This window comes from Pongo pygmaeus, chromosome 19 (assembly GCF_028885625.2).
Source record: "Pongo pygmaeus isolate AG05252 chromosome 19, NHGRI_mPonPyg2-v2.0_pri, whole genome shotgun sequence".
Taxonomy (NCBI): domain Eukaryota; kingdom Metazoa; phylum Chordata; class Mammalia; order Primates; family Hominidae; genus Pongo; species Pongo pygmaeus.
In genome coordinates, this window is record NC_072392.2 from 45,665,248 (window position 1) to 45,685,872 (window position 20,625).

Genomic DNA, 20,625 nt, shown 5'->3' on the forward strand with positions numbered 1-20,625 from the left:
GATGAATGGCACCACTAAATATCTCATGATGTTCTTGTCCCATTTCTAGACATTTTTCAGTGGGCTGAGGTGTTAATCATTTATTTCTGTGGACTCAGCTCTCTCTTCAGGGTGACATGACTGGTATCAATCATTGAAAACTACTGGTGTTCACTGTGTTTCCTCTTCTGACCCTCCCACCTTCTCCAGCACCTCCCTCCTTTGTTGCATCTGATGAAGTACACATTTCGTCTTCAAAATAAAAATTTATTCAATCTGTAACAAGAACATTGAATCTGCACATTTGCGCACAAGTTCACATTTAAAAACAGTGGAGCACATCTGTAATAAAAAAATCTATGATACAAGTGGAACATCCCAACCACCAGGAGGATTAAGGAAGGAGATGAGACCACTCTATATTCTGCTTCAAATGCCTCAAAAAGGTCCCAGAGATTCCAGGGAGCACCTGCTTTAATAAAACGTGAGCATAAAAGTTTGGGGTGGCTTGGGGCAAAGGTAACAGTCAGAGGAGAGTCTTCTGGACTTGTTTTCCATGTTAGAACAAGTCCTACAAAACAAAGCAGAAAGAAAAAAAAAAAAGAAAAGGCACCTTTAGATATGCCAAGCAAACCAAAATCCAACAAAACATAAAAATCAAACATTTCCCTGTGGGCTTACTGATTCGGAAGCACTTCAGGGCCAGTTACCCAGTTTTTAGTTTGGGTATTAGCTCTGCATGTGTACACAGGATGCTGCCACCAGCACTGCTTTGAGGACACAGATGGCAGCACCAGTCAAATGCCTCTTAAGGGAGCTTCAAGGTGATTAAGGATGATTCCAGTTCAGAAATCCTATCCTAGATCTCTGGGGCACTGAGAAAATGAGGCTGGTTATCTTCTCATAGCAGGAGCCAGGGCCAGTCACCCTCCATTTCCAGGCTGGAAAAGTACAGAAGCACCTTGCAATAGCTCTTCATGACGTCAAGGGACCCCACACCCTGGGAGAAGGGTTAGGAGTGTGCAGCTTCCTGCTTTGGTGGCAGGCCTTTTCCTAATATGGGTGTCAGAGGAGTTGAGGCAGCAAATATGCTTGTGTCTAATACATGCCTTGATCTTTTAGTTTGGAAGGGAAAACAAAGTCCAAGACGCTTTTAAGTTGGATTGATGCTGAAACAGCTAAAATTTCATCTTATCCACCATCAAAAAGCAAAACAAAATTAAACAAAATGACACTAGCCATTCACCATTACAACCATCACTATAAGACACACCACCACTGAGGAAATGACAACTATTTCCATAGAGAGTGCTGGATGGGAGGACAGGACACAGACGGAAGTCCGCTTCAGGGTATACCCACTTATTCACAAGGGCTGTCCATGTTGGCCCTGCTCTGCATGAGGACTCACAGGACAGCTAGGGCACTGATGCCTGCAGGACTGCGTGGCCGACAAGATGATGCACATTTTAATATTCAAAATGTAAACAAAGTATCCACAAATAGTCCAAAAAAGCCAAAGAATGGCTTTATTTAAAAATTTTTAAATGCCCTTAAAAGTGACTTTTTGCATAATGCTTTCTTAAAAAAAGAACTCTCACAAAAACATTTTTACCAAACATGCCTAGATCACTTCAGAACTGAAATCCTCAGATGAAACAGGTGAACACTTCTGTGACCTGCTACATCTCAGAAGCTTCTCATAGGAAGCTTTGGGTTTACCCAACAGCATCTGTCTGGGGCCTGTGAGCAGGGTACCTCAGAGCCTGGGGCATTGAGATCTTCAGGCTGTCCTTGGAGCTCTGGGTAGTTTGCAAAATGAGAAAGAGGAACTATCAGTAGGGATAAAGACACAGAACCAGGAAATCCATAACCCTGTCTCAAGCCTCCTCAGAACCAGGAAAATACTAAAGATCCTGAAGAGACAAGATGATAGGAATGATCCCAAACATTTAGAATCTGAAAGGCAACTAAAATGAGGAGAGATGAATATTATGGTACTATAGTACGACATGTCTACTACAGTATCCATTACTCCTGGGTGTCTCCAAAAATCAAGAAAGGGTTGGGGCTTCCCTTTCTACTGACCAGGTTCAGCTCAAGTTCTGTATGCTCCTCGGGCTTCTACCCCATACACCAAAACAGCAACTGTTTTTATGTATGTACATATGTGTACACATGCACATACACTCCTCCAAAATAAGTGACAGTCTATGGTGGTTTAAAAAGAGAGAGAGAGAGAGAGAGAGGCAGGCAGGCACTGGGCAAGAGTCAAAGTTTTTCCTATTCATCTTTGCCAGTCTATCAAATCTACTGTTTCAGGTCAGGTCATGAACAAAAGAAAAGGGAAAGATGTCACTGGAGATTATAAAAGAGTCTGAAGAGAAGACAGTCTGGAAAGTCCTTGACAGTTCACTGTGCACCTCCCCTGGACACTGCTCAGCTATGTAAATAACCCAGGAACACCCAATTCTGGGAGTTTGAAAAGGCTGGCACAAACTCCCTGGCATGGTTGAATGACAGATACTCTGTAGAAGATGTTTATTTAGGCAGGTAAATTAAATGATAAAAAAATGTAATTATAAAAAGGCAGAAAGACTTTGCTCTTGAAAATTTTTTTCCCCACAGCATTAGTGGGTTTTGTCCCATCTTTGTTGTTATTTAATGCAGTGAGTGAACATTAAACACAGTGGAGAGGAGAAGAGGGAACAGTCCAAAACTTTGGTCCTGCTTGTACCTCTTAGTGTGTGGGATGTCATCATCGTAAGGGGTTACCACGAGTGGATGCCACTCTCTTAACTTCCAGGCAAATCCTCTCCCCACCCTGCCACAAATTTCCTGCCCTTCCCCATCATATTGGTGGTGGAACTGCTTCAAGAAGGCAGGGTATTCTACATGGAAGAGCTCTGGAAATCCATAACCCTGTCTCAAGCCTCCTCACAGTGGTTCATACCACCTAACAAAACACTTTACAACACACAAATATCCAGGAATCACAAAACTGTGTGGATGATATACTTGAACATTCAAGGAAACTACTGAGCAACAGCACAGGGTACACATAATCACTACACCATAGAGACACTTTTAGCAAGTGGTTTCTGTCCAACCTGCCTCCTGGCAGGGATGTCAGACCCAGCCTCGGCTTCCACACAACTTCACAGCTCCTCTTAAGCTCCAGTGGCCCCAGTCTACCTTTTCTGCATCTTTTGGGTCACCCTGCCATCTGCCCCCACCAAACTCTGGCCTCTGACATCACGCTGACAGTCTGTGCATTTGTATTTTCCTCAGTGCTGTGATGAGCCAAAAACCTGTCTCCAGTCTATACTCAGTCAATCCTCAGTAACGTGGACATCAATGAAAGCAAATCTGCAAGCCTCTTCAGTTTTAATGAGCTGCAGAGGTGTTTCATGCTAGACTAAATCTGTTTTCTGTAAGAAGCTACAAGAGGCTTGTTTATGGTAGGCGCTGCTGCATTAAGGATCTCCCCAACAGTAGCAAAACGACAGCATCCTAAATGGAGTCACTGTGGGCACTTGCCCCTGGCTGAGGCCTCCCCTGTGGCCTGCAGCCTCTACGAGGAGCTCCCACTCTGGGCAACTCACATATACTTCCTGGCTGTGGTTGAGATACTGGCAAACAATGTTCTGGGATTTCAGCCTCACAGAGAAATCAGCTTTTAGTCACGCTGTGACCTAATGGGAGCCTTTAGGGGTGTCTCTGAGGAAGAAGTTACTAATGCATAATTTGGCAGGAGCTGGTGATTGGAAGTCTCCATTTATACAACTACAGCCACCATCAACATATTGTACAGATTCCTATCAACACCCAACACTTTCATTTCTGGTGTCTGTGTGTTTTCCAGTTGCAACTCTACTCCTTCTTGAAAAGAATAAATCAAAAATACCCTACAACATGAACAACAAGACACTGTAAGACAGTGACAATATTATGTACATAAATACTGTGTACAAACTTTAGAGAAATGACAAAACTTCCAGGAAAAGGAAAAAAAGTGTTAACAGTGATAATACCGAAAATAAAACGTTGCATTTAATGGATGTTAAACATATGTAACAATTCAAATATAATCTATGAAATTTAAAAAAATAGGCAGCATGAGGACAACAGCATGGGGAAGGAAAATAAACTGGAAGAAAATATGGCCATTAAACTCAGAAGGCCCAAAGAATTATTCAAGTAATGGAAGGGTTAAAACCCTACATACGTATTCATTTTACAAGAACACACTGACTTTCGATTGCTGCTTTTCAAACATGTCACTGTTGTTTTCAGTTGGGAGGACACTGCAGAGCACATTTTTCTGGCAGGGAGAGCCAAGATGCCCATCTGTGTGGATCCCACCAACCCAGCAGTTTCTAGGCAGCAGCCTCTCCACCCCCAACTTTATGTCTTCCTCGTCTTATCATGCTTTCCTCTACAGAAGACCACTTGGATTTCATTTGGGGTCCTGTTTTAATTTCAAAAATAATTTTCTTGGGAAAAAAACTATATGATAAATTTGCAGAGCCGGCCATTATCATGCCTTACTGTAACGATACACTCTGGAATACCGGAAGACCCTCTTTTAAAGCAAAGTGGAACCTGCCTCCTTCAGGAACTCTAAAGGGCTGTGGCTGGATGAAGGCTGAGAGCCCTCTGACTTCTGGTTGCCCTTTAGCCCATTCAATGCCTCAGGTCTGGAAACCAAATTATCATCACAAAGGCAGGGGAACATTTCCAATCCCCAGCTTTATCTCCACCCCTCCGAATCTGCTTCCTTCCCTCAATCAAGAAACCTGCCTTTTCTCAGACGGTAAAATGAGAAGCAGGTGGCAGCTGACTGAAAAACAGCAATTTGCCTTTGATAAAGGTGTTCTCTGAAAATGACTTTTTTGAGGTTTGATTTTTTTAAATAAAAAATGATACACGGTCTTGCCATCCAGATCAATCTCTCTTTCCCCTTACATATACACACACATACACACTGAAAAACCCAAACCCTGCATGCGCCAGAAACAGTAAAATGACCAAAATATTATAAAATTAACCAATAAAGTGCATGTTCCTTACATATTACACCTGCCCCTTTTATAAACATTTCTTCTAGAAAGTCACATGTGTAGGCTCAGAATCACATGGTATTATAGAAGGGGTTGGTTGTCCGTTTTTTGTCATTTGCCTTTTTCAGTCTCCTAAGGGGGTGAGTTCTGCCGTGTTGCTGACGGGGTGCCACGGCTAGCCCTGGAGCTGGGTATGCACACTGCAGTCCCTGGGTCTGTAGCACGGGAAGGCCTCCTTCAGAACTAGTCAATTCAGGTCCTGCCCTGGGGAGCAAACACTGCTGACTAGAACCAAATTCTTTGGCATACTGCACAAGGAGCCTCTCCACTGGCTTGCTCTGCACAATACACTCTGTTGTTGTGAGCTGTTCTACAAAATACTTGGTGGGTTCTGGGTTGTGGGGGGCACCTGGGTTTTCTAGGGACTCTTGGTCCTCCATCGCGTGCATGCCTGAGTCTGTTCTGAGGAAAGGCTTAAGCAGTTTGAGATGAGGGGATTCACAGGAGGCAGGCTCCCTCTCTGGTAAGCAGTCTTTACAGAGGTCCAAGTAACCTAATTTGGCGAGAGAAGCTGAGCGCCTCATTTGGGATGGTTTGGTGAGCCCTGCCTGGAAAACCACTCGAGATTCGATTTCCTTAGCACGCTCCTTCACCACACCAGGGCTGTGGCTGAGACTCTTTATGTTTTCACTACTAGAGCTATGTGGGAGTCGACAGGCTACAGGCAATGGGTCCATTTTCTCCTGTAACTCCCCAGTGTTGTCACCAAGTTTGCTAATTAAACTTAGGTCTGCGCTACTTAGCTGGGAGTCCTTATATGGCACCTCACTGCCACTGGAGAGAGGGCTCTCCTGACTTTCTTCCCAGCTAACCTGTTCTGCGGAGGGCTCATCTGTGGTGCTGCTCTGCTCTGTGAAGCCCTCCAGGTGAACCATAGTCTGGGGATGCAGGTAATCCAAACTGGCAGACAGTAAATGGGTTGTATGACTGACAAAAGGTGCTGCTGTCTCCAGGGCTGTGGACAGGCTGCTGCCTCTGTCTTCAGGGCTACTCAGGATGGAGGTCGGATGGTCAGTGGGCCTGTTGCGCTCAGGGGAGGAAGAATGAGGCAGAGGTAACACTTGGGGGTGCAGAGAAACCTGGTTGGGGTCCAGAGTCCTGTTTAGATTTTCATCCAGTGTGCAGAGCACAGTGACAGATTTTTCCATGTTCACTTTCCTCAGCCCTTGCTCTCCGCTCTTCTCACCGGTGGCTATTTCACTCCCTGGCCCAGTGTGGTTGGGCGATGTAACTATGTGGGTATACTCAATGATTTCTACCCTCTTGGGAAGGGGAAGAGGGACTGCCTGTGTTTCAGACTCCTGGTATGGAATCACAGTCCTCAGATCCTTCAGGACTCCTTCCTGCTGTGTTCCAGTATCTGACCCTGGGCCCTCCTGAGGAGCTGGCAAGTGGTCAAACTCCAGCACCTTGGGAGCTGGAACAGTGGCATTCTGCTCAGAATGGGACAGTGAGCCAGCCTCAGACCCACTGTATTTCCCTTTGCCTTTGCTCATTTCTGGTTCCTTGAGGATAAATGAATGTTCAGGGGGGGCTTCATCACTTTTCCCTTTTGGTGCTAGGTCTGCCACAGAAGAATCATTCTTTGAATTCTTACGAGTGGACAATGAGGTACATGTTGGGGCAGCACCATGATGCTCTTGCTCCTGCCGTAAGCGCTCTTCGAACTCCAAGGTGGCTCGCCTCACAGACCCAGGGTACCACTTGGCACCTGGGTGCATCCCTGAGCCCTGGAGCTCTTGTTCCCCCTCAGCTGGTTCCCCTTCTTCCAAGTCTGCTATAGATGAGTGTGTGGTTAGGCAGCCTTCTGGGTTGCACATCCCTGAGTCTTTGGCTAGTTCAGGCTGGGCTGTGCAGGAGCCCTCGTCTTGCTCCTTATGTCCAGGTTTGTTCTCTGGGGTCTGGGCCCTCTCAAGGAGTAGCTCATGGATGCTGTTCTTCTTTGGTGTATGGCATGGGTTGGGTAAGATGTCTCCTTTCAGTTGAATCTGCCCAACTCCTTGACTGATGGACTCAATTTCAGTGACAATTTCTTTGACTGAAATTGCATTTTCCGAGTGAGACTGCATGAAGATGTCTGGGCTGACCAGTTCTGAAATTGCCTAAGAAGAGAAGGTAGTGAGAAGATTATGGAAAACTGTAGTCTAATTGAAAATGCTGGATTTTCTGCTTATTAATCCTCTGATCCAGGACAACCTATCTGACTATGAGAATACAAATCATGGAGTGCCTGGGACCATACTCTGCCCATCTGTTTTGTCAGACTACAAGAAAAAAACTGGATTCATCAAGGCTAGACATAACATTTGTTATAGGTTGTGTTACTCTCTACTAAACTTTCTGTTCTGTTTACTCAAGCAGAATTCCAATCCAATACTTTGCTCCCAAATGAACAGCAAATATTTTTGGAGGCTCCTATAATCTATATTTTCCTAAGACTATGAGCCTCCAGGATACAGGCCATATTGTAGTAAATGAAACCTTTCCCCCATGGCCTATCAACTTCTAGTTTGATCCTAACCTATCTGAGGGAAAGAGTTCCATTTAAGGGCTAAGATAGGTCCTTAGATATGTCCCAGTGATAGAGCAAGATGGATGAGGCTATCACCTGATGTCTGATTTGGAGACTCACTGCTCTCTTCACTCCTCTGTCTTGCTAGCTTTCACCCACATCCTCTCACTGCTTCCCCTAGCAGCAACATCCCAGTACCTACAAGCAGGGAGAATGCACTGTCTGATTACACAATCTCTAAGTTTTGCATGGTTCCTTCTGGGAAAGGTTTACTTGGCTTACACAGCCACATGCATTAGCAAACTTAGAAACCGTAACTCTCTAATATTTTACTATTTTACCAGCTATAAATTCCCAGGTGGATTTAGAGCAAGGCCAAAGAATACTGACCAATGCAAAATCATGTCCTACTGTAAAAAAAAAAAAACAAAAGAATCTCAAAATCTGGGAATAGCCCTTGGACACCTCTTAAAGTAGTATCATTATGAGTATCAATCTAGTTAACATTTTTATAAGCCTTCAAAGTATATTTCCCTGGAACTGTTCTGGTCTTTCTCCCTCAAAAGAGGGTCAGAGTTAGTACACTCTAACAAGGTCAGTGACGCCTTTGGGGGAAATGCGCCACGACATCAGGCAGAGGCAAACTTGCCACGAATGGGAGAGAAGCCACAGTGGGTCCAGTATGTGCATGGGCCATGGAGGGAGGGCTCATATGACCAGGGACTTTGCAGAAAGGCTATTTCTGTCAGTGCTGCTACAGTCACCCGTCCAAAGGAGAGCACAAGCATCCTGTCTTCTCAGTAGAAAGGAAACAGAGGCACAGCTTTGCGTGTGGTGAAAAGACAGAAGCAAAGGCAAGAATCACAGTGGGGTAGTTAAGGAGAGAGAACAAATCGTTAATGGACAAAGTGGTAAATATAAGCAGACAGACATCAGGAGATGCAAAGAATCTATGACTAGCTCCACTAATCATGAAGTGAAGTTTGGTATGTTAGAGTAAATCTGTCACAGTTTATTCCCCAACTACTGTATTGTATTGATTTAAGACACTGCTGTATATAAGATGTCAGAAGTGTCAAAATATGAGTAAGTGTGAGTCTTAGAATTGATGCGATATAGTGATTTTTTTCCTGGTTTGAGATGGCTTGTAAGAGCTCCTATGCCACAAAGAAGAATCTTAGGATTCTGTCTGCTGGCAAATTCATTTCCTTTTGATTATTATTATTATTATTATTATTATTATTTTTTGAGATGGAGTCTCACTCTGTTGCCAGGCTGGAGTGCTCTGGCATGATCTCAGCTCACTGCAATCTCCACCTCCCAGGTTCAAGCGATTCTCCTGCCTCAGCCTCCCAAGTAGCTGGGACTACAGGTGCGTGCCACCACACCCAGCTAATTTTTGTATTTTTAGTAGAGATGGGGTTTCACCATGTTGGCCAGGATGGTCTTGATCTCTTGACCTCGTGATCTGCCTGCCTCAGCCTCCCAAAGTGCTAGGATTACAGGCGTGAGCCACTGCACCTGGCCTTCCCCTTGATTCTTGAGTACCACAGCATTGGAGATGAAGAAGTCAGGTACATTATTATTATGATATTGTTTGAGACAGTCACACTCTGTCATCCAAGCTGGAGTGCAATGGCACGACCTTGGCTCACTGCAACCTCTGTCTCCTGGGTTCAAGTGATTCTCCTGCCTCAGCCTCCTGAGTAGCTGGGATTATAGGCATGCGTCACCACACCCCAGCTAATTTTTGTATTTTTAGTAGAGACAGGGTTTCACCATGTTGGTCAGTCTGGTCTCAAACTCCTGACGTCGTGATCCGCCCGCCTCGGCCTCCCAAAGCGCTGGGATTACAGGTGTGAGCCACAGTGCCCGGACAGCACATTATTAATAGCAGGAACTCAGCATGGGAAGCAGTTGCTACTCTAACAACTATTCACACATGTCTAGTCTTTGACTTTTCTGAGACAATAAGAATTTCCCAAACAAATCTATCTTCTCAGAGACATAGCTCTCACTCAGGCAGCATCTGAGTCCCTGGCATTTTTTTGGTAAGATCTGATATTAACTGCATATCTTTGGACTTCTTTTTTTTTTTTTTTTTTTGAGACGGAGTCTTGTTCTTTCGCCCAGGCTGGAGTGCAGTGGCGCAATCTTGGCTCACTGCAAGCTCCACCTCCTGGGTTCACACAATTCTCCTGCCTCAGCCTCCCAAGTAGCTGGGACTACAGGTGCCTGCCACCACGCCCGGCTAATTTTTTGTATTTTTTAGTAAAGACAGGGTTTTACTGTGTTAGCCAGGATGGTCTCGATCTCCTGACCTTGTGATCCACCCGCCTTGGCCTCCCAAAGTGCTGGGATTACAGGTGTGAGCCACCGCGCCTGGCCATCTTTGGACTTCTCGTTGTTCAGCCAGGACACTTGTTTTTGGCTCACTCCTTCCTCTGTCATCCCCTCTTAGAAGTGCTTCCAATGACACCAGAAAGGTAAAGTCCCAAAAGGCAAATTATTTAAAAAATATTTAAACCCTAAGTTTTCAAGGAAAACCTCAGCCAGACTCTCCATCAAAAACAAACATAACAGAATCCCAAATACTTTACCTTTGAAGAGAACTTCATTAGGTGGAAAACTATAAAGACAGTTTTTACCTTTGACTGTTCCTCATCCATTGAAGATTCTTCTGATGCATGGGGAGTATTACTCAAAGAGCTGCTTCTCTGGTCATCAGCTGTCACTTTGGAAGGGGCTACTTCTACCACTGACAGTCGACAGTTCTCACTCCTTCCTCCACCCAGTTCCTCCATTCTTGAATGGGAAAAAGATCGTGACCGGGTTTCTTGGGAGAGCTCCACAAACTTCTCTAGGGCACTAAAAAAGTCAATGCGATCTGTACTGAAATCTGAGATTTCAGTCTGGCAACTGGGTTGGGGGCTTGGTGACTCAGGATCAGGGGACATGGGAAGGTCTTTCAGTGGAGATGTCAATTCTTCCATAGGCAGTAGGTGGACATTCATGTCTGCTTTCAGTGCATCTGTCTCCAAATCTTCCACTGTTAAGTCTGGAAACTTGTTGGCCATTTCTGGGACATGTCCAGGCTGAATTAAGGCTTTGGATGCATGGCAGTTGTCAAGAGGAAATTTTGATTCATTCAGACAACACCCTGATGAGCATCCATTGATGTCATTTAAGTTTAATTCATCCTCAATCTGTCCAGCATGAAATTCCCTAGAAGTAAACTCCAAGCAGATCATTCTTTCTTTGGTACACAGGCCTTTCTGATTTGCATCTTGTGGGACCATATGTTCCACAAAGACAGGAGGTATGGGTGGGTGACTCTCCACGGTCTTCACCTCAGCAATCTGGTCTGCTGAGGTGGTGATCTCCTTCTTGTTGAGTTCTAGCCCAGGTTTGCAGATGGGTTCATGGTGATCTGAGAGGTCACTATCTGAATGAGATCTCCATAGTTTGTTATGCCGCTGTTTGCTGTGGAGGACATAACACAGGAAATATCTTAATCTGGTTTGTAAAGATAATCAACACCCTCCCAGGAAAACACTCCCAGATAAATCTTAACTTGCACAAATGCTTTGTTATTGCTCAATGGAACTAGGCAATAAACGTTTGAAAAGACACTCAATTTAATAGCAAAAAACAAAGCAAAACAATAACAAATGAGTGTGAGTTTTTTTTACCTATCAGTCTGACAGGAATTAAAATGGTTGGTAACAGCCAGTGTTGATGACGGTATGGCTAAACAAGCCCTCTCATACACTGGTAGGAGGAGTGTGAATTCAGAATTTTTGTTTTTTGTTTTTTTCAGACAGTCTCACTTTGTTGCCTAGGCTGCAGTGCAGTGGCATAATTTCAGCTCACTGCAACCTCTGCCTCCCAGGTTCAAGCAATTCTCCCACCTCAGCCTCCCGAGTAGCTGGGATTACAGGAACACACCACCACGCCTGGCTAATTTTTGTATTTTTAGTAGAGACGGGGTTTCGCCACGTTGACCAGGCTGGTCTTGAACTTCTGACCTCGAGTGATCTGCCCACATTGGTCCCCCACCACACCCAGCTGAACTGTAGATTTTAAAGACTGAAATCTGGCGATAGCTCTCCAAATTTAACCCTTTAACCAACAATTCTTCCTTAATAAATTTTTCTTGGAGGAATACTACTACAAGTGCACACAGATATCCATATGGCCAGGTGAGGTGGCTCACGCCTATAATCTCAGCACTTTATGGGAGGCCGAGGCGGGCGGATCGCTTGAGCCCAGAAGTTTGAGACCAGCTTGGGCAACATGGTAAAACTCCATCTCTACAAAAATATAAAAAATTATTCAGGTGTGGGGGCATATGACTGTAGTCTTAGCTACTCAGGGGGCTGAGGTGGGAGGACTGCTTGAGCCCAGGAGGGTGAGGATGCAGTGAGCTGAGATTGCGCCACTGCACCCAGCCTCAGTGACTGAGTGATACCTTGTCTCAAAAATAAAAATAAAAAATAAAGATAAAGAAAGATATATAAAGATATTTACTGGCCGGCTGCCGTGGTTCACACCTGTAATCCCAGTACTTTGGGAGGCTAAGGCGGGCGGATCGCTTGAGGTCACGAGTTCAAGACCAGCCTGGCCAACATGGTGAAACCCTGTCTCTACTAAAAATACAAAAATTAGCTGGGCGTGGTAGCGGGCACCTGTAATCCCAGCTACTCGGGGGGCTGAGACAGGAGAACTCCTTGAACCCGGGAGGCAGAGGTTGCAGTGGGCCGAGATTGCACCAATGCTCTCCAGCCTGGGCGACACAGCGAGACTCCATCTCAAATAAACAAACAAATAAACAAAAAAAGATATTTACTATGACACTATTTGCGATACTAAAAGATGAGACATCAAACAACAACAAAAAAAGGATTTACATTATAATCCATACAACTATATGCTGTGAAGCTGTTAAAAGCTGTCAGGTCTACAGAAATATTCTGTGATAAGAAAAAAAAATCAAAACAAAAAGGAAAAAAAAAACCTGTCAGGTATTTTAGTGGAATGATATACAAGGTATACTATTCAGTAAAAAGAAACCTCAAACACATTTGAAATTAGTGTCTATGTTAGAATAATATAGGAAAAAATCTGGAGGAACATCACCAAACTGATAATAGTGATTCTTTCAAGAAAGGTAGAAATACTTGTGGGGAAGGCTTTTACTTTCTATATTTTACACACACACACACACACACACACACACACACACACACACACTGCCACCCAGGCTGGAGTGCAGTGAAACGATCAGAGCTCACTGCAGCCTCAAGCTCCTGGGCTCAGGTGATTCTCCTGCCTCAGCCTCCTTAGTAGTAGCTGGGACTACAGGTGTTTGCCATCATGCCTGGCTGATTTTTTAATTTTTTTTGTGTGGAGATGGGGGTCTCACTATGTTGCCCAGGCTGGTCTTGAACTCCTGGGTTCAAGTGATCCTCCTGCCTTGGCCTCAGGGATTATTGGAGTGAGCCACCAAGCCTGGCCTCTATATTTTTACAATTTTTGAATTTAAAAAATGGGCATGTTTAACAATTATAATCAGAAAAAACCCCAATAAAATCAAAACATACAAGTAATACAAAGGGAATACTCTGTTGGAACCTATTACCAAGTCCTCATAACTGGGATGAAGAGCTGATGTAGGATTAATGACTGACATGGGGGCGTGAGGAGCATGGTAAGCATTCTGGAATTAGAAAGCAAAGGAAGGGCCAGTAAATTTGGAGAGAAAGCTTAGTAACAGAATGAAGGGAACAGCATAAAGGATAGGCTCTCTCAGAAGAATCTCTGGGTAAAAATCATTAAGCTAAGGAGACACGTGGAAAAGCAGGTGGGCCAAAGGAAGACTCCCCTCCACCACCATTTTATGAAAGAGGTCTGAGGTAGGGAGGAGATTTCATTTCAAACCACACACTCTTAAACAGTTCCCAAAACCCCAGCCAAAAAGAGAAAGGTGGCCCTGTTGTTGGTCAGGTTCATCTGCCCAGGAAACAGGTCACTAAGTATGGTCCTTGGGGGTGTGGTCTCCATGACTTACAAGCTGATGAAGAGTTACCAAACCGCAGGGTGGAATGGGAAACTCAGCCCAAAACAACTTGCCCTGGGCTCCGGGCCACGCCTGGGCTCTGCCGAGTCATGCTCAGGCGCCTGCACTAATGTGACCCCCTGTTTGTTCTCAACTCTGCACCTGCTCTCAGCTCCCCCTGCCTGTGTACTGCTTGGGTGGGGCTCTCTCTGACTCATGCCTGCACAGCAGAGGGGTGCTTTCCTGGGAAGAAGCAGGTCAATCTTTTTATGAAGACAAGCTGTAATCAATCAGCTGGGTATAAGATGGGGTTTTCACCCTTTCCAAGCTGCATGAGCTCCAGCCACCCCTAGGAGGAGACAACATATCACACATCTCAAGTGAGTGGCTGTGGGAAGGGGCAAGCTGACTGTTTGGATAGGTGGGGCCTAAGTTGTACATTATGACCAACTGAGGCCAGTGGTTTCCTTTTAAAGTTTCTTCTCTTACATGCAGACATCCTTGTTTCCTGAAATAAATATAAGTGTATTCTCCAATTTCTATCCCTCACCTATCATGAGGATGTTCAAACCTGCACGAGCTTCTCTCACCCACCATAGTAGGACAATGCCTGGGATGCAAATCACTGGGAAGACCTCTCAGGGGGTGGCTGTTTCCACTCTTCTAATAATAGAACAGGCAAAATGAGAAGTTTCATGATCCCAAGAATCCTCCAAAGTATGTTTTTTTTGTTTGTTTGTTTTTTTTTTTTTTGAGACAGAGTCTTGCTCTGTCGCCCAGGCTGGAGTGCAGTGGCGCGATCTCGGCTCACTGCAAGCTCCACCTCCCGGGTTTACGCCATTCTCCTGCCTCAGCCTCCTGAGTAGCTGGGACTACAGGCGCCCGCCACCACGCCTGGCTATTTTTGTATTTTTAGTAGAGACGGGGTTTCACTGTGTTAGCCAGGATGGTCTCCATCTCCTGACCTCGTGATCCGCTCGCCTCAGCCTCCCAAAGTGCTGGGATTACAGGCGTGAGCCACCGCTCCCGGCCCCTCCAAAGTATGTTTTTTAAACTGCCTGCAGATCACTAATCAGTCAGGAGAGAATGAGAGACTGAAGTTATGCTAATAGGCAGCAACAGTGCATGTTTCAGAGGAAGTCTGACATCGCAGCTGTGTAACCAGCAGGGATTTCCTTCTCTTCCTTGGGGAGATAATCATCAGAAAATACTGGGCCAGGGCTCTGGAATTAAACTGACACTTGTAAAAGAGAAAAAAAAAATAACCAATCTAAAGATAGGTCTGATGCTGCTGCCTTGTTTTCATTTTTGCAATAGAACCTGGAGGGAGAATGGCAAGCAGCTGATTCATCTCCATTGCCTGTGAAACACTGCTACTCCACGTGTCATTTCTCACTCAGGGGTCCCCTCCTCACTCCTCCCTACTCAAGGGTAACCTCCATCCTGAATTTTGTGCTTATCATTCCCTTTTTTTTCTTTATAGTGTCAACATGTTTTGTTCTTAATACTGCTTTGTTTTGCATGTCTTGAACTTTATATAAATGGTATCCCACTGTATGTATTCTTCACCAATGGATTTTTTTTTTAAAGATTCATCACTGTGTATAAAGGTAATCCACAGAGTGTAATGAGTATGCCACAATTTATTTCCCTTCTGTTGGTTCAAGCAATTCTCCTGCCTCAGCCTCCAGAGTAGTTGGAATTATAGGCATGCGCCACCATGCCTGGCTAATTTTTGTATTTTTGGTAGACACAGGGTATCACCATGTTGGACCAGGCTGGTCTCAAACTCCTGACCTCAAGTGATCTGCCCGCCTTGGCCTCCCAAAGTGTTGGCATTACAGGTATGAGCCACCACGCCTGGCCTCATCATGTTTTAGTCGGTTACACTAAACTGTTTTCCAATGAAGCTTTCTCCTGAGACAGTTTATTCTAACACTTCATCACTGGTAGGAACAGATGTAATATATTAGATCATATCTATTATTTTAAACTGTTAAATTTTAAACTCGGCCGACTCCCCACCTCCCACCCCCTTCCAGGTAGGCAGCAAATAAACGGCTTGCCAAAAAGGAACTTCAGAGTTGGTCTATATCCTGGATGATACAACCAAGTCTCAGATCCTTTTCCCCCTTGAGTGGCCTCTGACTTGAATTTGGATTCATATAAAGACACAGACATACATAAGGTGATTAGGTCATTCTGGGAAAGAATTGGCCTTTTACCTAGTTAATGAACAAGAGGAAATTTTATTTTTATTTTTAAATATTTTTAAGTTGTCAGCCTTGTGTAGGGGCCATGCCAATCTTCTCCGTATAGTTCCAATTTTAGTGTATGCGCTGCCCAAGTGAGAACAAGAAGGAAATTTAAATGAGAGATGCATAAGGCGTCCCGTTATCTTGCCTCCACTTTCATATTGTTACATGTTTGGTGAAACATCAACTCTGAGAAAGTTATATAAAGGAAAAGGCTGCTAAAAATGGAGTACTTGCGCCTGTAATCTAGCTACTCAGGAGGCTAAAGCATGATGATCACTTGAGCCTAGGAGTTGAGTGAGACTAGCCTGGGCAATATAGACATTGTCTCTTTAAAAAAAAAAAAAAGAGGGCCGGGAGTTATAGTAAAATCAGGCTGTCTATAGTTACTTTTTAGGGTATTAGGCAGCCTGTATAAAGGAAGAGAAAAAGCATTATCTGAATTTTTTGTGTGTGATGTGCATCGCCCAAGATGCTTTAAGATTATTTAATTGGAAAGCTAGTAAGAAAATCCTTTTAAATCTCCATTGCTCTTGGCTGTCACCTGACCAGGAGTCCACGTCTTTCCTTCTCAGGTTGCCTACTGCCAGCTGACCAATGTGCATCAGCTAACTAGACCTCAGTGTCTCCACCAGCAAAGCCAGGGTAAAAGACAATCCTGCCTCCTCTGGCCCTTGTGACAGGGGCACTCAAAGAATCAAAACAGACATTTCTGAGGAAACATGGCACAGACTGGCACAGTCACCACCCAGGTTTTTTCCTTGCCCCCTATACACTGAAACCTAATACCACAGACACATGGTCCAACTTGCAAATGGTCTGCTTGAAATCTAAACCTGTCTAATGGAACATAAATCTGCCAGATACCTGCATGATCAGAGTGCAGAATAACAAGGCTGCTGGCAGTTTAATGCAGTTTTAAAACACAGGCACACACACAGACACACACGCCCCCACCTCTTGTTTTGCTCCCATCCCCCATCTATAAAAACAGAAAAAATAAAATCAGATATGAATACTATAAGTAGCTTTACGATACCCTTCTTTTTAGGTCTAAAGGGAAATATTAAACATTAGCCTTCTCCAGGCTCTTAGTGATATACTGGGAGGTGCAAAAAGTCCCTTGTATTTCAGAGGGGCTTGGCCCATACCCTCATACTCAGATTAAGACTGTAACCAATTCACAAAGCAGTACAGGAGCCTGGTGTCACTTTGAAAACTTCTCTTCTACTAACGCCAAAGCACTAAGTGAATGCCCTAAAACAGAGAGCTGCCACCTCAAATTAAATACCCAGGGCCACCCTGGATAACCATGGAGCTAGCGAATGCTAGGATCAGGGCTCTGCCTCTTTGAGAAAACCACCACAGGCCTCTTGGGATAAAATATAAAATGCAAGATGTAAACACTTGGACAGGAAATGGACTTTCTCTACAAACAATGAGTGAGATTTTTCTAAGGATTTTCCTCTCCTGCTTACCTAAATTGCAAGGCTTGATAGAGCTTCATACAGTCATAGGAGTCTGGGGATTTTTTTTCTTTCCTCTTCTAAGCAGGCAGATCTGGAGTGGTACTTTGGTGCCGGGCGAGTCTGCTGGGCCTATTCACTTGGCAGTTAGCCTACAAGTGCCAAGCTGTCCTAATAACACATCATAGATTGCAGACCCTAACAGCTATATATCCAACAGCCATTTTTCTTACTGTCAGAGGCCTGATTTGATTTGGGTGTTCACTGTCCCATGGGTTCAGGAAATGTGGCACTTCCCTAGATCCAGAGGATAAATGTGAATATGCTTTTTTTTTTGAGACGGAGTCTCGCTCTGTCGCCCAGGCTGGAGTGCAGTGGCATGATCTCGGCTCACTGCAAGCTCCACCTCCTGGCTTCATGCCATTCTGCTTCAGCCTCCCAATTAGCTGGGACTACAGGCACCCGCCACTACACTCAGCTAATTTTTGTATTTTTAGTAGAGATGGGGTTTCACCATGTTGGCCAGGATGGTCTCGATCTCCTGACCTCGTGATCTGCCCACGTTGGCCCACAAAGTGCTGGGATTACAGGCATGAGCCACTGCACCCAGCCTTTTTTTTTTTTAAGATAAGAGTTTTGCTCTTTTGCTCAGGCTGGAGTGAAGTGGCGTGACCTCAGCTCACTGCAACCTTTGCACCTTGGGTTCAATGATTCCCCTGCCTCAGCCTCCCGAGTAGCTGGGATTTGTAGGCGCCTACCACCACGCCTGGCTAATTTTTGTATTTTTAGTAGAGACAGGGTTTTGCCATGTTGACCAGGCTGGTCTCGAACTCCTGACCTCAAGTGATCCACCTGCCTCACCTCCCAAAGTGCTAGGATTATAGGCGTGAGTCACCGTGCCCGGCTGTGAATATGTTTTATCCAGTCCTGGAAAATCTATTTTCTTGGCCATATGACCCAGTCCTAGGCAATGGGTGGGGAGCTTTTGGGGAAGGTCTTCCTATCCAGTTTAAATGCCCCTTTTCTTCAGCCAGATGCTGTACAATTTACAGAGGCCTAGAGATGTGGCAGACATCTGGCAATTGTCAGACAACCTCAAGGACCAAGCTGTTAACTAAGGAAGGTGGAACAGAAAGCTGTAGAACACCAGAGTCCATGATTACATTACCACCGAGCCATTACAGAGACTACTTTTTTGTTTCTTTTTAAAAGAGATGATAAGTGGTACAACTTTTATCTTTTTTTTGCCCCTGCAGGGTCCACTCTTCAGCTTCTCCACTCTGTTTGCTGCTGTGGAGGCAGCACAACAGGCTCCCTAGTTTTCTGACTTCCAGAGGGTTTGGCTATTGGGGAGTTCTGGAAGGAGACTGGAGGAAAGAGAGTGAGGGCAAGGTATTTATTCCCCTAGCTCCCTCAGCATGGGGCTACCTCGGGCTAGCTGTGTCCCTCTGACAGAAAGTTATTGCTTGCCTCTGAAAGTGCCTTTCTCTAACAAGAGTCTCTTTCCAGGTTCTAGTAACTGCTTCCTCTCTTTTTGGGTCTAGGAGCTGTTTCCAAACAGCTCTGCTGATACAAGTCCCTTGATTCTACTACAATGCCACACTTGTAAATAGTCCCTTTTTAAAACTCTCCTCAACGGCTGGGTGTGATGGCTCACGCCTGTAATCCCAGCACTTTGGGAGGCCGAGGCAGGCAGATCATGAGGTCAAGAGATCGAGACCATCCTGGCCAACATGGTGAAACCCCGTCTCTACTAAAAATATAAAAATTAGCTGGGCATGGTGGCGCACGCCTGTAGTCCCAGCTACCTGGGAGGCTGAGGTAGGAGAATCCCTTGAATCCGGAAGGCAGAGGTTGCAGTGAGCTGAGATCACGCCACTGTACTCCAGCCTGGCGACAGAGTGAGACTTTGCCTCAATAAATAAATAAATAAATAAATAAATAAATAAATAAATAAATAAATAAATAACCCTCCTCAAATAATCCTAATCTGAGTCTGCTGTTTCTTGCTGAGATCCTGATTGAGGTATTTGATTACTTGCAGCCTAAGTGACATCCCTAGCACTAGATAGTACTTAAAATCCAGAAAACACCACAATATAGGAAATTCTAGGAACACTTCCCATTTCAGTTTTGAATGGAATACGTCTGTGGGTGGCAGGAGGCAGTAGTGATGTCATGGAAGAGGAAATAAATGGCACATACATGTGTCTTCTGGGTAGCCTTGGAGGAAGATGAGAATCATATCTGAATAACTCTCAACAATACATAATAAACATTCAAACACATTTTTATTCACAATAACCCTGTGAGATGGATCTCTTGATTTTCATTTTATAGATGGGGTCAGGTAAGGATAAGAAATGTGAAGTAACTTCTCAGGGTTGCAGCAAGAGGGTGAACCAGCAATGGAAACCAGATCTACTGACTCAAATTCTGTGTTTTTCTCTCCCCAGGGCTTGTCCCTCCCTCCATGAATCAAGCCTAGGAAGCTGAGATGGAGCAAAAAAAGGAAGGGAAAGGGAAGAAAAGGTGATTTTGGGTTTATACTGCCCTTCTTATCCTCATCTAAGATTTTTCTGAAATTCCTTCAACAACTAAGGAAAACCACACACATTAAAAAAACCCAACCCAACAGCTTGCAGAAGCCTGGGATTCCAGAATAAATACTAAAATTGGCAGGACACATAGCATCCTTCCTGCCAGTGGGTCACGTGAGGACACTGCCCAACATCTGTCATGTGTGTCTGGGAATATATATTTATTTCTTGCTGAATGCTCAGATGCCTCTTTCTTGTGCCAAAAAGAACTGCTACATCCTATCTTCTGATGTAATCTAAAAATGCCATCAAAATCTGGCCCCAAAGACCTACAAATTATTTTAAACACAGGACGCTTCAGTATCCTCCCAGCCTCCTAAGAGAATGGTTCAGATAAAATCATGCCAAATGTTGAGTAAATGGGAGGGGTTTTTTCGTGGAAACCATAATGCTATGCTGTGACCACATTTTCACAATACTTCGGGGGTGGGAGGGTGATCCCTCTACCAGGATAGGCTGGAAGGCTATGTAACATTTTTTTCAGGGGAAACACAATCCAGATTCAAGAGTCAAGACCAAATCATAAGACTCACTGGAGTCAAACACTGGCACCAGCCCCAACTGCTTCTAGACAGCTGTGCCTTCACCCTAACAAAACCATCTAGAATATACCTACATGGAAAAAACAAAGC

General features: G+C 44.6%; 1 protein-coding gene and 1 non-coding gene across 10 annotated transcripts in view; both read right to left on the bottom strand.

Annotated features, from left to right (window-relative positions):
- Window positions 1-225: 225 nt before the first annotated feature.
- Window positions 226-20,625, bottom strand: part of SSH2 (slingshot protein phosphatase 2) — a 301,846-nt gene continuing 281,446 nt past the window's right edge. For 8 of the 9 annotated variants that reach the window (XM_054458185.2, XM_054458181.2, XM_054458183.2 and 5 more), the window contains 2 exons: window positions 10,263-11,097; window positions 226-7,204 (listed from right to left, as the gene is read on the bottom strand). In XM_054458185.2, coding sequence (XP_054314160.1) covers window positions 5,114-7,204; window positions 10,263-11,097 — 2,926 coding nt within the window. In that variant the 3' untranslated portion in view covers window positions 226-5,113. Of the gene's footprint in view, window positions 7,205-10,262; window positions 11,098-19,291; window positions 19,617-20,625 lie in introns of those variants that run through there. The other variant, XM_063656116.1, reaches the window with a different exon arrangement.
- On the bottom strand, window positions 15,917-16,027 carry LOC129018455 (U6 spliceosomal RNA). Its single transcript, XR_008495283.1, has one exon. It is a non-coding gene; the product is annotated as a U6 spliceosomal RNA (small nuclear RNA).